General features: G+C 39.3%; 1 protein-coding gene across 1 annotated transcript in view; it reads left to right on the plus strand.

Annotated features, from left to right (window-relative positions):
- Nucleotides 1–16866, plus strand: part of Scfd1 (sec1 family domain containing 1) — a 75450-nt gene that overhangs the window by 39774 nt on the left and 18810 nt on the right. The window contains exons 14-18 of the mRNA XM_032907710.1: nucleotides 558–639; nucleotides 5928–6024; nucleotides 8540–8610; nucleotides 10402–10481; nucleotides 15217–15279. Of these exons, the coding sequence (XP_032763601.1) occupies nucleotides 558–639; nucleotides 5928–6024; nucleotides 8540–8610; nucleotides 10402–10481; nucleotides 15217–15279 (393 nt within the window). The remainder of the gene's footprint in view (nucleotides 1–557; nucleotides 640–5927; nucleotides 6025–8539; nucleotides 8611–10401; nucleotides 10482–15216; nucleotides 15280–16866) is intronic.

Genomic DNA, 16866 nt, shown 5'->3' on the forward strand with positions numbered 1-16866 from the left:
TTAAAAATCTGTAAGAATTGTAACATTAGGGAACAGCAGATATTAGCAAATGTACCCGAGTTTGAAGAATTGAATGCTTTGAACACATTAGACTGATTTCCGGTCCTCTCAGATAGAGCAGAGTAACAGCCTGTGAAGTTTCAAATTCCCAATTCAAGTAATTTTACTAAGAAAACAATATTAGTATGAAGTAAGGCCAGGCATTATTAATTTTGCTATTGCTTTTGCTATTAATCCAATTAAAGCAGGTTTTCGATACTTTTAGAACTATGGGTTTTTAAAAGTGTTTATGCATTAATCTTATTCTAAACTTCTAAACATTGTAAATGGAATGTGAAACTATAGAAGTAATGTGCTATCAACAGACTATTGTAAGATAACCACTCACCTGCATTAAAGTGATGCACGGGTATGAGTTCAAGCCTAGAGATGGAGTTCAATTGACAAGTTAGTTTGTCACTTACTCAGTGTTCTGAGTTTCCTCATGAAGCACCAGACAACAGGGAGTTTCTTCTTTTAAATTTTGTGGTTAATTTTCAATTTTTTGTAACTTGCAGTTCTTTGCCAGAACTCCTTGAAAAAAAAAGACTTATCGATCTCCATACAAATGTTGCCACTGCTGTTTTAGAACACATAAAGGTAAATGTAACCCTTCCATCCACAGTGCACTGACTAATGTCTGTCCGTGATCTCACTGAGCGTCTCTTAGCGTTTTAAGGTGTGATTGCAGAGCTGCGTTCATTCTCTCAGAGCCCAGGAAGACCATGCTACTGATTAGCAGTTGGGATGTGATTCTGTCTGTCTCAGTACTGTCTCCATCTGCTGTGCTCATTCCGCTAACATACTGCCGTGCATCCAGCCGTGGGCAATGCAGATCTTAATTCCGTTGTGTTTGTTGTGTGTGTTGGTTTTTGTGTTTTGAGGTGTTTTTGCAGTGTAGCTCAGGCCTTCAAAGTCACTGCCCTCCTGCCCCAGCCTTATTAAGTCCTTTTCTGCTGTACGTATGATTATTATTTTTCTCTCCCTTCTTGATACCATTGACTAAAGTTCAGTGGTTCTACATCAATGGTTTTTAACCAGAATGTAATATCAATTGCCAGTGTAATTTTAGATTTTTCTAATAGTCATATTAAAAAGGCAAAAGCAATAAGTAAAATATATTTTAGTAGTATAGTGTCCATAATCCTTAATGTCCACAACATTAGTATTTCAATATGTAATCTATCTAGAACATGAAATACCTTATGTCTTTTATAGATGAGATCTGGTAAATCATTTTATATTTACAGTCATAGTGCATCTCAATTCATATCAGCCTCAAACTCTGTGTCTTCCCGACTTAACCTCCCAAGTCCTGAGATTATGTATCACAGTGCCCAGTGTAGAAATTCTTTTTGATATAGTACTGTCTAAAATACACACTAATTACATCACTCATTTGTGTAACTTGTTCTAAAATTTTTGGATTTGGATGACTATTAACTTAAAGCACTTTTGTTCCTTTCATATGACAGCGATTTTTGAAGCAAATATATTGGAGCTTACAAGGATTGTGTTCTTAGGTCTTTTTCTTACTTTCTTACGTAATGAATTCTGCAGTATTCGGTGTTACTAGTTCTCAAGGCATCCAGTGTTAAACCCAATGGCCAAATGGCCAGACTGGAAGACTTGCTTTCCACTCAGTAGGAGCATTTGAATCACTCTAAAGAAGTGTATATGCTGCTTACCAAAGATGCAGAAAGTACATTGATTTTTGTGTTTTTGTTTTGTTTTGTTCTTTGAGAAGGGACTTAGACATTTTATTTGTTGATGATTTAAAAAGCCCAAACACTAGAAGAGACTCCTTAGATAATGGACACTGTGCATGTGGTATTCCAGCCTGCATAATTCCTGGTAAGCTGATACCTTGATATTATTGACGCTCAGTATCTTTCACATTCTCCTACATACAAAAGTAGTTGTGCAGTCTGTAGCAGTTCTGTTAATGTCTCCCACTTCCTAATGTTGCGTCTCTGTTAAATGGCAAAACAACTGTTCCACCCGTTTGTGTGAGGACCTCTTTTCCTGAAGAGATAGCATGTTGTTTAACACCAGGTGAAATGCTGTATTTTGTTCTGTAGGAGAAAAGAAGGTTTTTCTTACAATGCTAAGACTGTAAATCCAATACAGAAAGTAAAAGGTTAACTGCCCTAAACTAATATAACATAGTATAATTATATAATTAAAACTCTACAATCTGTTCAACAAACATTTTTGACTATTCATTTTTCTGGTTTTGTTTTTTGGTTTGGGTTTTTTTTTCTGGCCACCACGTGAAAGTAGACAGTTAAAAACAAATTCTCGGGCTGAAGAGATGATCCAGTTAGGAGCACTTGTTGCTCTAGCAGAAGTTCCCAGCACCCAACAGGTCACAAACATACGCAGCTCCAGTTCCAGGGAGTCTGACGCCCTCTTCTGGCCACTGAGGGCACACAAGTGGTGCAGACACATGCCCCCAAAACACCTATACACAAAATAAAGATAAAAACTAAAAAAAATTTTCTAGAAAGTGTAACAGTTGTTTATAGTCCCATGAATGCTTTGAGATTAACACTATTCTCTGGTTTCTTTGGCTTATTGGTTTTGTTTTATTATTAATTCTCATATAGTATTTTCTGACTTCTCATAGCTATAAAAGTCAGAAAAATACAAGCTCCACCCCTGCCACTGAACTAGGTTGTGTGACCCCAAGTGGCTAATTATTATACCTCTAGAAATTTTTAATTCATTTTATACGAAAAGATACATTTTACAAATGTATCCTTCTACCACATACATTATAAATATACTCTTTAATAGTAGATACAACTAGAACTTTTGGTTTTAGAACACTTTGGTTAAAATAATTTACTTAGTCATGTTTATTGAGTGACTATATTTAGTCATGCTTTTAAAATGCTGTAGTAAATTATAGTAATAATAGATACAGTTGGAAAGGATGTGAAGAAACCGTGTCAGACAGCAGAGCAGGCAGGCAAGAGGCAGCAAAGAAGAGCTGGCAGGCCAGGTCTGGAGTCAGGGGGTTAAGAACGCAAGTCAGCCTTGAGGGTGGTACTTGAGCTGAGTTCTGAAGTCATTGGAAGCAGCAGCCACTTAGAGAGCTCAGAGGCAGCCATGGTAGGCAGAAGGAGTAATAGGTAAAGCCTGAGGACATGGAGGACTGCGCTACTGAGGAGACAGTGACAGAATATGAAGTCCAAAAGGCAAGGATTTCATTAAGGTGGAGTCATGGTGCTTCAGGTGGCAAGTATATTGAGTGAGAGAGAGGCAGAGAGTTCTGGAAATAAAACTGGAAATGGAAAGCTAAGAAAAAAATTGCTCAAAACACATTTTTATCTTTTTAACAGATCCCTTGAAGTGACCTTTCCTTCTTCCTTTCTGATTTTAATAACTGTCTTCTTTTTTTTTTTTTGTTTCTTGTATATGACTTCACACACTACAATATAATTGGTCTTTTCAAAGCGTCAGCTTTTAGTTCCTATAATTTGTGTCTTCATTTCTTGTTTGTTTTTCGTTATTTTTTTGTTTTTTACTAAGGTCCTCTGCTTGCTTTGGATGTAATTTTCTCTTCTTTTTCTAGGCTTATCGTTAAGTGTTCAACACATTACTTGAAAATATTTAAATAATTTGTGAAGGACTTAGCAGTTTAAAAGTTCCAGATAACTATCATTAAATTATAGTTCTACTTATATTTAATTTTTAAATATTTATCTGTAAAGATCATTTTGTTATAAGTAGGATTAAATAGTAGAAGTAGAAGTCAGTAAGTATATTGAATAAGTTTATACATTAAAGTTGTTTCCATATTTTGAAACAGATTAAGAACAGCTTCCATAAATAGCAAATCATACTAAAGAGATTAGAAACTCCAAGTAGGTGCTGGGAGAGAAGGCTTGGAGGGAAAATCACATGCAAGCATAGGAACTTGAAATCAAATCCCCATAACCCATTTACAGCCATGTGCAGTCTCATGCATCCATGACTTAAGTGCTTGAGGTGGGAGGTGAGGACAAGGAAATCCTCAGAAGCTCTCAGGTCAGCTATCCTGGTGAATGCAGCAGCCATTAACAAAGAGAACTGAGGACCAACACTGGAGATTGACCTCTGACCCCCAAGCACCCATGGCACACCTGCACTGTCACCTTAATAGGGACACATATACTCAAAAATCAAAATAGTTCTAAGTATTTGTAGTTTGCATATGTCTACATTTTCTGGTCACTGGTATTTTTTTAAATATAGGATGTTTGAATAAAATTCCTATCAGAAAAGTTTTCTAAACCTTTTAAGAAAAGTATTACTTGATGTCACATTATAGAAAGTACTAGTTGGCCAGCATGGAATTCGCATGTCTTTAATCTCATCACTAAGCGAGGCAGAGACAGGTGGATTCAGAGAGCTTGAAGCCAGCCTTGTCTACATAACACTCTAGACCAGCTAAAACTACATGTACATAGTGAAACTCTTTAAGTGTGTGTGTGTGTGTGTGTGTGTGTGTGTGTGTGTGTGTGTGGTGTACATGTAATTAATATGTATGTGTGTGTATACATATATATTGCTTACATCGTGTCTTAATCTAGAGTAAGTTATGTAATATAAGAATGCAGTATTTAATGTTATTCACATATGGATTCATGTGGCTGATTTGTGAGGCAGCTTTAGTGGCCAAGCATATGACATTAAAATATAACTTAATGAGAGCAGTTCCATTAAGGTAGTATGGTCTAGGTTTATAGCCTTTTAGTTATTCTTAAACTAAGGATCTGGAGTAACGAAGGTAGAAAGATTGCCTATTCTTTCAGCAGTAATAATGGGTTTTCAGTAGAGCTCTTAGTAGAAGTTAGGTAGCAGAAGTTGAAGGGGCACATTCTTATTTTGGCTTGACTTATCTTGTTTGAGAGAACAGTGCACATGTTTACAAACAAGATGGTCCCCTAGTGAGACTGATAGTCTCATAGAATCTGAAAATCCTTCTTACCTTAGCAATATGCTGCCCTGTCTGAGAAAAGTGAAGTAAAGAAGAAAGGATTAATTGTATTCAGTAAGTGAACAATAGGGAAAAACAAAATGAATACTTTCAGGGACAGTGCAAAGAGATAGGTGAGTGACAGGCCTCTCCAATGTATACATCTCTCTATTGTTTTTATTTACCTCTTTACTGCATTTATGTATGCACATGTAGAGGCTAGAAGACTGTTGTCCGAAATCAACTGTCCTACTGTGTGGGTTCCAGGAACCAAACTGAGTCCCCAGGCTTGATAGCAAGTACCTTTACCCAGGGGGACATCTTGCCAGTCCCATTTTTAATTTAACTTCATGACTATAAAACTGCAGCCTTGTGTTCCACTATACAAGAGTGGGTTGAAAAGACTTTCTGGCTTCCTGTTGCTCTTACACAAAATCCATTCCTTGGTCTACTTACTATTCAGTTTCTATTCTTTTGTGCCCTGGTATGATCTAGCTGAAAGCAGCTGATTATGTGTCCCCAAATCACTTCCAACTCAGTTCAGAAACAAAATACAAACAAAGACATGAAAATAAGGGGTCTTGCTTGATGGAAAGAGTCTAGAAATAACATGACTAGAGTAGCTCTCTGTCGGGTTAAGTGAAACGTGTGGATTCACAGGCCACAGAAGTACGCACAGCGTGACCACCTGGTCTTCTTTCAGTCTGTGGACCGCTCAGATCATTCTGATGTGACCAGAGTAATAAACTAGGGCTGGAGAGATGGCTCAGCCACTAAAGGCTAGGCTTTCAACCAAAAAAACAAAAGTAAGAAACTCAACTCTATGTAAATAACATTTGGTTATAAATTTGATGGTTAAAAAAAGAAATTTGTTAACAACAGACGCTTACTATATTTTTACCTAGTGTTTATTTTGAAATAGGCAAGAAAACTGGATGTATATTTTGAATATGAAGAAAAAATAATGAGTAAGACTACTCTGGATAAGTCCCTCCTCGACGTCATATCTGACCCTGACGGTACGTGCCATGAACGTGAGAATCTTTACAGGGATAAATAAATCTAGGGCTTCAGTCCAGGCAGAATTTAAGTAGAGTTACTGGAAAGATTATTTCTATTTTATTTTTTCTTCTTTGATAGTATGTTTAAATACTTTATACTGATTTTTAGTATGATATATATGGCCACTTTATATTCAATTCTTTAATGTGATGTATGTGGCCATCAGTTCCAGATCTCTCCAGAAGATTTGAATGAGTGACATTGTTTCTACCATACTGTGGTTTATCTAGAAAGTATATGGGGGAATGTAACTAAGACCGAATTCTACTTTAAATGTTCAGGAATACACTTTAAAAATAATATGGAGTGCTCGAAAAACTGCAGTGGGGACATGGCTCACTGGATGGAGTGCTTACTGTGCAAACAGGAGGACCTGACTAGCTTGGTGCCTCAGTATGTGCCTGTCCTCCTGTTTCTCCTGAAGAGACCTGGGGGCCGGGGTAGCCCTTCATCTTGTCAATTGGGAGGGACTGGGAGCTGTACCCACCTATTATTTTCTGGCTACAACTAGGACTAAGCACAGAAGGAGCTGATAATAGGATAAATAATAGAATTTTTCTTTAAAAAAATGAGATTAGAACATAGTTGTGCCAGAAAACAAGCAACAGAAAAGAAAGGTGATAAAGACCTAGCAGTCAGTGTGAAAGGCTCAAAATCTGACCATCTGACCATCAAAACAAAAATATAATAATAAATCATGGCTTAGAGCCTGAAGGATAAAAAGGAAGCCATGGTTCCGAATAGGCAAAATAGGTGAGATAATTGGAATTTGATAGAACATTTACATGATTTTAGAGCACTGCGTCTTTTAATGAGACTTCATCACTGTGACAAATGCCTGAAACAGTTTAGAAGGAAGAAAGATTTCAGAAGTCTTGGTCCACAGTTGTCGGGTTCAGCACTGCTCTGAGGTGACACTGAACATCGTGGTAGAGCAAACAGCTCACCTCATGGCCACCTCATGGCTAGAAGATCAGGGGGTACAGCACATGGCCAGTGACTTCCTTCCACCAGTTAGACCAACATCCTAATTCCTATCATGTGCTAATGGTGTCATCATTTTGTGAGTCTATTGGGTCAGAACTCTTAGGAACCAATCGCTTCCCAAAGGCCTATCCTCTGGCAGCCAAGGGTCCTAGTACATGAGCCTGCTTGAGACATTTCATATTTGAACATTAGTAAAAATAACTGTTCCTACCCATATTGGGGAGGCGGTGGGGGTGTGGGCTTATGGACAGGAAACCAGGAAAGGGAATACCATTTGAAATGTAAGTAAAGAAATATATCTAATAAAAAATTTAAAAAAAAAATACTTGTTCATTATAAAGAGAGAAGTAGAAACTTTACAGTAAGAACCAAAGTGAATACCTCATTTGGTAATCTCTCTTAATATTATCAATAATGACATACCAAAGTGTTGTAAACCCAAGAATTTGACAAGCTGCCACTGATGTTTCGTATTTGGGAAATAAAGGTAAACTGAGGGGTATCTGGATACTGATCCCCTTCATCAGCTGCCACTTTTAAAAAAATCTGGTTTTACTCTTAACTTGTGTAATGGTGGGCTTTTGTCTTGTTTGTTTGTCTGTCTGTCTGTTTGTTTCGTTTTGTTGGTTGGTTGGTTTTTGAGATATGTTTAGCCTAGGCTGGCCTTGAACTTGGAATCCTTCTTTCTCTGGTCTTAGTGCTGAAAGTACAGGCATCCCTCAGCATGACCAACTTTTAGTTTATATTCTGATGAAATACACGTGATGGTTCTGAGTCTTAACATCTTAGGACACACTTTTGAGTGAGATTGGTAGATTACTGAGGCCACTTCTTTATCACTTTTCTGCCAATGTGCACTCTGTGGGAAAAGAGTGATGGTTGAGTTGCTCTGGAAAATCTGGGCCTTGAATTATAGTAATCACTTGGAAAATTCCCAGGGTAATGGGGAAATTTCTTTGAAACCTTAGTTTTGTCTTAGTTTGAGGCAAATATACTTCATGTTTTAATATAAAAGTATGGTTTTCACCAACCTTGTAGTAAAAACCCCTCAGAGAGGGCAGTTGGGTTTAGGAAATAAGACTTTTGTCTCAGCTCCTTTTGTCAGTTGGCTAGCAGATCTTATAACGGGCACCAAGGGTGATGGGGTCTCTGCCTTGGACAGTCTCGTGTTCATTCCTTGCCATCTGAAAATGTGCTGCTTAGGCTTGCACACCTGCCTGTGTCTGTTCTTCCCTTCTTGGTCCATGCCTGAGGGTAATCTTAGCAGTTGGGAGACAAGTGGGATGTCTCTGTAGTCCCTTCTAACCCACCTCTCACGTTCCCTGTGTATGTGGCTATGGTTTTGTTCCTCCTTCAGCTCACGGGAGTAAGAATCACATGTTGTTCTGTCACATTTATACATGCCTTGAATTTTAGGTTCTTCTAAGTATTAATTATAATGCTTAGTAATCACAATTATAAGTCTTTTTTCCCCCTCCCTTGCAGCAGGGACTCCGGAAGACAAAATGAGGCTGTTTCTTATCTACTACATAAGCGCGCAGCAGGCACCATCTGAGGTATGGAAACTGGCACTTGAGGGGAGGGTGCTCATCTTCAGCTAGACTTTCAAAACAAGGAGATACGTGATGCTCATTTATTCAAAGAGCAAAACAACTGGGATGGTTAAGGCGGATTCTGTTAACTGCAGTTTACCCCCCAGTATTTGTGTCAGCACTTGGGAAGCCTGGTCACCATCACAGTGTGGAAGTGTAAACTGACCTCAGAATTCTTCCTTTTGAAAACTGCTGTCCTAAACTAAATTAACGCAATTTGTTGTGCTTTTCAGAAGATTGGTCTTATCATTTTAAGGTTGTTTTAAAAACAGAGATTATTCCAGAACATACCCTGTGTGCTGTTCTGTAAGGAAAGCCAACTGGAAACCATGGACTTCCTTAATATTAACCAAGTGCAGCTTTACATAATAAGCAACAAGCACACAAGATGCCATTGAGAGATAACTGTTACTGCCATTGAGAGATAACTGTTACTGCCATTGAGAGATAACAGTTACTACCATTGAGAGATAACTGTTACTACCATTGAGAGATAACTGTTACTACCATTGAGAGATAACTGTTACTACCATTGAGAGATAACTGTTATTGCCAGTTTTTGTTATTGTTTGACAAGTTGTAAAGCTTTCACTGGTCAAAAATTATTAGCATGTTAAATTACTATTACTTAGGGCTCTTTTTCTCTGCTGTGGACTGTATTCATCACTTAACTTCCTTTATAATTTGTGTAAGAGAAAAGTGTGGTTCTTCTTTTCTAGAAAAGCTTTCTTATTAGTGAAGGTCTTCCTGCCTCTTAGTGTCTCGTGTCCTATCTATAATATTTTAAGAAAGTATTCTTTTAAAACGTAGTATTGCTTTAATTTAACTACCTTGTTTTTAGTAAAGATTTTCATAAACGTTGGTGATTCTTAAGAGGTTTAAATCATGATGACCATTATCAGCTTGATATACTGAAAATACAAAGGAGTTAAAAATCTCTAGTTGATGGTGAAGGTAAAAGTTTTCCCTTGGCAGGGTTGGGGAGATGACGTGGTTGATAAAGTGCTGGCTTGTCATGCAAGCCTGAAAACCTGAATCTGGTCTCTAGCATCAGTGTGTTTAAAAAAAAAAGTGCCAGCCGTTTTCCAGCAATCCCCATACTAGGATCCTGGGACTTCCTGAGCAGGCAGTCAGGCTGACTCCATGGCCTCCAGTGAGAGACCCTGTCTCAGAAAAGAGTGAGGAGTGATGAGGGAAGACTCTGACTCCACACTCAGCACAAGAGCACACAGAGGTTTTATTCCTCTTATATTGGAGTCACTGTGGGGCTGGGCTCTTCCCTCACACACGTTCAGTTAGGCTTACATCAGGGGATAAATGAGTAGTCAAGAAAGAGAAAATAATTTTAAAATGGGAAGACAGCTGATCTTCAGCAAGGGACTGGGAGTCCAGTGTAACTGAGAAGAGAAGCCTCAGCCACAGGCCCTCTCAGCCTGTGTTGCTCCTCCATTTCTCTGGCTTTGAATCACTTCTTAGATCTGTCCTGAAGAAAGGCAGGAGAGAAGAAAACTGATAAACTTCCTGAAGGAAGACCGTATTTTACACTTCCAGGGATATCTTCTCATCAGATGTGCTTTCTGCCCCAGACACCTGCTTGGGTTGTCAGTTACGGTACAACTCCACCTGACATGCTGACTTGGGAGCCTAGCATTTAAATTCAGACTTTGTATTAAAATTTTGATTAACCAAATAACAGTAAATACAGTCTATTGTAAAAGTATAATTTTTTAGCATAGAGTTCTTTTCTTATTGCAGGTTGATTTGGAGCAGTATAAAAAGGCTTTAACAGATGCAGGATGCAACCTTAGCCCTTTACAGTATATCAAACAGTGGAAGTAAGTTTTAGTTTCTTTTTACTCTCCTATTGTTTAAGGTAAAGTCATAATTAAAATTTTGTTCCTAAGAAAGTAGGGATGCTGGTCAGAAGGCTGAACAGTGTCATGGAGAATGTTATGTCCAATCCATAGCATTTCCTTGTCTAGTTACCTTGTTCACACCTTAAAGCCACATAAAATAGTGACGACTGGGAAAAATTTGGTATTTTCTTTTCTGATGCATTAAAAAGTCGGACACTGAAATCCTCTGGATCAAATGTCTCAAAACTGCCAACTAGCAGCAAGAACAATACCAAATTGTAAGACCTTTGTGCCAAGGAAATGGCAAATTAATTGGTGCATCTGTAATCTGCTAGAAGGAATGTAAATTTCAATAATTTTCCAGAACACCATAAAAGGTTTTGGCCTTCTACCCCTTTTAAGGATTTATCTAAAGAAGGTACTGGAACCATAAGAGTATAGCAGTGAAAACCAGCCTGAGTGTCCAGCAGTAACTGCGCAGGTAGACGGTGGCACTTTAGCCCCATGCAGGCCCACTCCTGCAACCACAGCACTTGAAAGGCTAAGGTAGGAGGGCTCATCACAGTCAGTAACAACCTGGGCTACATAACAAGGCCATGTCCATCTGTTTGTCCTTGCTAAACTTGAGGTATTTTTGTAAGCTAGAATCCAGCTGGACAGTTAAATAAGATAGAAGACTTAATGGCTTTGGCAGCATTCGTGTTGCTGTGATAAAAAGGGGGAAGTTATTTACAACACTTGATTAATTTGATAAATACTCTCAGCTCTCCATACCTGTCAGCTCAGCATTCATGGGCTGAAAAGGCTGTGGAAAAAAAACAATTGCTAAATTTGGTATGTGTTTGTTTGCTTTTCTCCTTAATGGTACTTCCTAAACAATACAGTATAATAGTTATTTACATAACCTTTATATTATATGTGTTCTGTATTAATTTAGAGATGGTTTCAATTGTAGATGATATGCAGAGGTTGTATGGACGGTTCTATACATTTTATATAAGGGACTTGAGCAGTTAAAGATTTTCATACCTTTTCTTTTCTTCCATTTTTATTAAATTGAGTATGTATTATTGACATTTCAAATGTTATTCTCTTTCCCTGTTTCCTGTCCATCAGTCCCCTAACCCCTCCCCCTCCTCTGCTATATGGGTGTTCCCCTCCCCTTCCACACCCCATTACTGCCCCCCCAACAATCCCCTACACTAGGGGTCCAGCCTTGGCAGGACCAAGGGCTTCCCCTTCCACTGGTGCCCCAACAAGGCTATTCATTGCTACCTATGAGGTTGGAGCCCAGGGTCAGTCCATGTATAGTCTTTGGGTAGTGGCTTAGTCCCTGGAAGCTCTGGTTGGTTGGCATTGTTATTCTTACGGGGTGCAAGCCCCTTCAAGCTCTTCCAGTCCTTTCTCTGATTCCTTCAATGAGGATCATGGAGCCAACCCCCATGGATGCCGAAGGATGCTATCTGTATTTCCTAATTGGGAGCATGATGAGCAGGACCTGAACTGTTATTGAATTTACCTGTGTTGAAGAAACAGTTAACCAACAGTGAAACAATAGTATTGAGCTTCACTGAATGATTCAGAGACAGTAACACTGAGTGATAGGATCTTAGCCAGTGACTAGATTTGCTTACCAGGGTAGGTGGTCACAGTCAAGCCAGAATTAGAGTGACAGGTTACAGTGTGATCCACCTGCATGTGTACATGCATACATTTGGTTGTGTACCTGAGTGTCACCCCACATGCAGGCTTTGTTTACCTTTGGCTGCTTTTCCTTTCAGACCTCTAGAGCAAGCATCGCCTCTGAAATGCTCTTTGTGTTAGTTTTAGACAGTAAGGCTAACTCTGCATTCTAGTCTCCATTAGGAAAGATGCACATAGCCAAAAAACACTCAGGTTGCTGACCGTGGCTTTTTCTAGAGGTGTTGTGCAGTGCCTCTATTATCCATGCTCTGGTGACATTTGAAATCTCTCTTCTATTTGACCATGTTCTTTGCATTTAAAATATATTTAATCTTCAATCTGTAACATCTACTTACTTTCTAACTGTAAGTTTTAAAAAAAATAAAAAAGGTAAAATTCACCGGATGTTGATGGCACATGCCTTTAATCCCAGCACTTGGAAGGCAGAGGCAGGTGAGTCTCCGTGAGTTCCAGGCCACAGAGTGAGTTCCAAGACAGCTAGAGATACACAGAGAAACCCTGTCTTGGAAAAAGAAAAAGAAGGTCAAATTTGGGCCAGTACCGTGGCTCAGCAGCTAAAGTCACTATAGTGCTGGTGACTGAGTTCAGCTCCCAGAACCCACTGGAAGGTAGGATCGAGAACTGACCCCCCAACGTTGTCCCTTGACCTCCATGTTCATCATAGCATACATTCATACAAAACAGGGAGAAATGGTTTTTTAAGAAAAGGAAATCTTTATTTGCTCCAGTAATCATGGTACCGCCTGTAATCCCAGGACTTAGGAGACTGAGGCAGTTTTTTTTTTCTAATTTTTTATTATATATGTCTTTACTTACATTTCAAAGGTTATTCCCCTTCCCAGTTTCCTGTCCATAAGCCCCCATTCCCTCTCCTCCTCCTCCCCCATACAGGTATTCCCCCTATACATTCCCCTTATTGCCCTCCCATATTCTCCTGCACTGGGGGTCCAACCTTGGCAGGACCAAGGGCTTTCCCTTCCACTGGTGCCCCAACGAGGCTATTCTCTGCTACCTATGCAGTTGGAGCTCTGGGTCAGTCCATGTATAGTCTTTCAGTAGTGGTTTAGTCCCTGGAAGCTTTGGTTGGTTGGCATTGTTGTTTTTATGGGGTTGAAAGCTCCTTCAACTCTTTCAATCCTTCCTCTAATTCCCCACAAGGGGGTCCTGTTCTCAGTTCAGTGGTTTACTGCTAGCATTGACCTCTGTATTGGACATGCTCTGGATGTGTCTCTCAGGAGAGATCTATATCTGGTCCCTTCCAGTATGCATTCTTTTTTTTTTTTTTTTTTTTTTTTCGGAGCTGGGGACCAAACAGGGCCTTCTTCGTTTGCTGAGCAAGCGCTCTACCACTGAGCTAAATCTAACGCCCCAGTATGCATTCTTTAGCTTCATCCATCTTATCTAGTTTTGGTGGCTGTATATATGTGGGCCACACGTAGGTCAGGCTCTGAATGGCCATTCCTTGAGTCGCTGCTCTAAACTTTGCTTCTATATCCCCTCCTATGAATATTTTCCCCCTTTTAAGAAGGAGTGGGAGCATCTGCATTTTGGTCACATGGCTAGCCTGGGCAACATAATATAATATCACTGTCCAGAGGATAATTACATGTCTCACCTGAATCAGTGTTGCAGTGTTTTGTCCGCTAGTCCCACAGTTAGAGCAGTCTCTCCTCAAAGCTGAGGAAGCTTTGTCACAGTACTGGCCGTAAAGAGCTGCTTCCCTTCATTCCCCCTAGCTGTTTGTACAGGTTCTAGTAGAAAATCCAGTTCTAGTGAACTCATTAGTTCCAGTCCCCTGAGGTAAATAATGCTTTGCTTATAACCACATTTCTGAACAAAACTGAAAGTTTTGGGTTTACTTTGGGATTTCTCTTGATATTCTTGATACTTGATTCAGCAGGACAGAAGCTGAATACTTTTAGCATTTCAACTACTCCATTTTTAATGATTCCTATTTTTTTCCGATTTACCCACCCCTCCCCTTGTAAAAAACATGAAGAAGCTAAAAGTCATGAAAAACTACAGTTGACATAGTGTCTGTGGCATGCTAATAGTGTGAAATGGGCCAGGATTATAAAAGAATGCTGACTCTCATTCTGTCATCTGTGTTGCATTTTATGCACACATCTGTAATGAGCAGAGCAAATCAGCATCCTGGCAGCTGACTACCTGAGAGGACTGAGAGCCTTCTGGGAACATCCATACAGCACCCGGAATTCCCAGGTGGTCTCCCATCCAAACTAACCAGGCCCGACCCTGCTTAGCTTCCAAGATCAGACGAGATCGGGTCCTTCAGAATCGTGTAAAGAATGGTAAAAGCATTTTAAAGGAAGGTATTTGTGAAACACATGAGGTATCATCTTTTTTTCCCAATTTTTAATAATTACAATTTAAAGAGATTCTAAGCTTTCATAAAATTCATAAAGTACATGACCACGTTCAATTATATGTAAAGCTGCATGGTTGGTGATATCACTGAAGGGAAGGAAAACATCACTGGGTAGTGGCTTAAAAAATTAATGGTAAAGGGTGTGGCTCTGCACTGAGTCCTTAGAGGAAATGTGGCCTTTCTTCTGCTGTTAGAGAGGGCAGTGAGTTTGAAGTCCCCAGAGGACAGCGTTAGCAAAGGTCTGTCAGCGGGCAAGGGAGTGTGTGCTGTGCACAGCACTTGGCTAAACTTAGTTGGTGCTCATTGACCATAGCTGGAGAGGAGAACCCTCCCATCAGCGCTGCACTTCTGGTTTCCGCCTGTTTTTGCAGTATTGGTTTTGGAACTCTGGGCCTTGACCCGCTACTGTGTTCTGACACTGAGCTAGCGACACTGACCCCAGCCCTGCGTCGGTGTGCATCGGAATCTCGGGGTTGATGTTAACTATAATGTACTTAGTTGAAAAAAAAAATTTTTTTTAAGAAAGTCAGTGCATCTTAGAAGTCAAACAGCAACTCTTTTAGTGCCAACTTACTCAATGATAACTGTCCACTCATAAATAATAATCTCCTTATTTCTTAGGGCTTTTGCCAAGATGGCCTCAACTCCTGCCAGCTACGGAAACACTACCACTAAACCAATGGGGTAAGTATTTAATAATGTTGGTTGAATCTTTGTATTCAAACTTTACACATTCATGTCTTAAAAACACAGTATCTGATACCTCCCTGGAACTCCATTATGATACAAATGTCAATTTTTTTTCTGGCTTCCTGGAGTCGTATTGATTCTTTTAAAATGTAAAGGAGTATCTTTCACAAAGTTTGAGCCATTGGTTTCATATGCTTCTTTCTTCTTAAAACACTTTTGATCATTTTTAGAAATACATAGTTAAAACTTGTATATTGTAAAGCTAAGCCTGCAACCTAAGCATGGCAGATACAGTCCTCAGGGATGGGGAAGAGGCCCTGCTCTAGAGCAGTGGTTCTCAGCCTGTGGGTCACAGCACCTTTGGGCGTTGAGTAACCCTTTGACAAGAGTTGCATATCAGATACCCCACATATCAGATATTTGGGTTATGACATATGTTCACAACAGTAGAAAAATTAAAGTTATGAAGTAGTAACAAAAATAATGTTATGGTTTGGGGTCACCACAATATGAGGAACTGTATTAAAGGTTCTCAGCCTTAGGAAGATTGAGATCTTCTGTTCTAGAGACTCCTATAGTCTTTGTGTGATTTTCAAATATGATGACAAGGAAATTCTGGCTACTCTTTTCTATATCACACACATTTCAAATTCCTAATTTTTTTAAAACTAAAATAAGTATGAAGCCCAGGGGGAAAGAAATTTGTCTAGTTTCAGCAATCCAGCAGGCCTCTCCTCTGGAGTATATAATAAGGGTTTGCCCTGAACACTGCTGCTGCTGCCCTAGTAACAGACTTACCTGGCATAAGAATCGTTTCAGGGCCATGCATCCCATCAGAAGTTCATAGAGACTTTTCATCCTGTTTCTCCTGGTGACACAGGGAGTAAGAACAGGATAAGGGAAAGGAAAATAATTCCTAGTGTCTTGTCTTCAAATCATATGGAATATGTACAGCCTAAGTTCCTCATGTATTTTATACTTGAGGATATTAATAAACGTGCTTTAAGAAAATCCTGGCTAAATTGAAAACCGCCCCTAGCTTTCTTATGTAGTGTGGAATCACTCTTCTTTTACCAAACATCCTTTGATCCATGTTATGAGACTTTGAAGTAGAACTATAAACCTAGGATGGCAAATAGTTATTGACATTCCTTTATTTGTTAAAAATTCACAATTGAGGCAATGCTCAGTGCATATCGTGCTTAACATGTTACATGGTAGGTTTTCTGTGTAGAGGGAGATGGTACACATAACAGAATTAAATCCAACTCTTGTGATACACAGAGCACAGCAACACTTGACCTACTCGTAATATCGATAGGCAATATAGTGCTATGTGTGATTGAACTCCAGAAGCAAAGTCTGAATTGCTGTTTTTCATCTGATTATTTTTGCATTAAAAATAAGCAAGTATATTGAGGACATCTCTTTATAGTTTTTAGTGATTATTTATCACTTTTATTTTGTCACTATTAAATATCACTGCAGCAGTGATACCCATGGAAGTAGAATGCTCACAGCCCTTTTGTCTATGGAAAACAAGGTGGTGGCCCATAGAGGAGCCTGTGGTGTGTAACTGGC

This window comes from Rattus rattus, chromosome 7 (genome assembly GCF_011064425.1).
Source record: "Rattus rattus isolate New Zealand chromosome 7, Rrattus_CSIRO_v1, whole genome shotgun sequence".
NCBI lineage: Eukaryota > Metazoa > Chordata > Mammalia > Rodentia > Muridae > Rattus > Rattus rattus.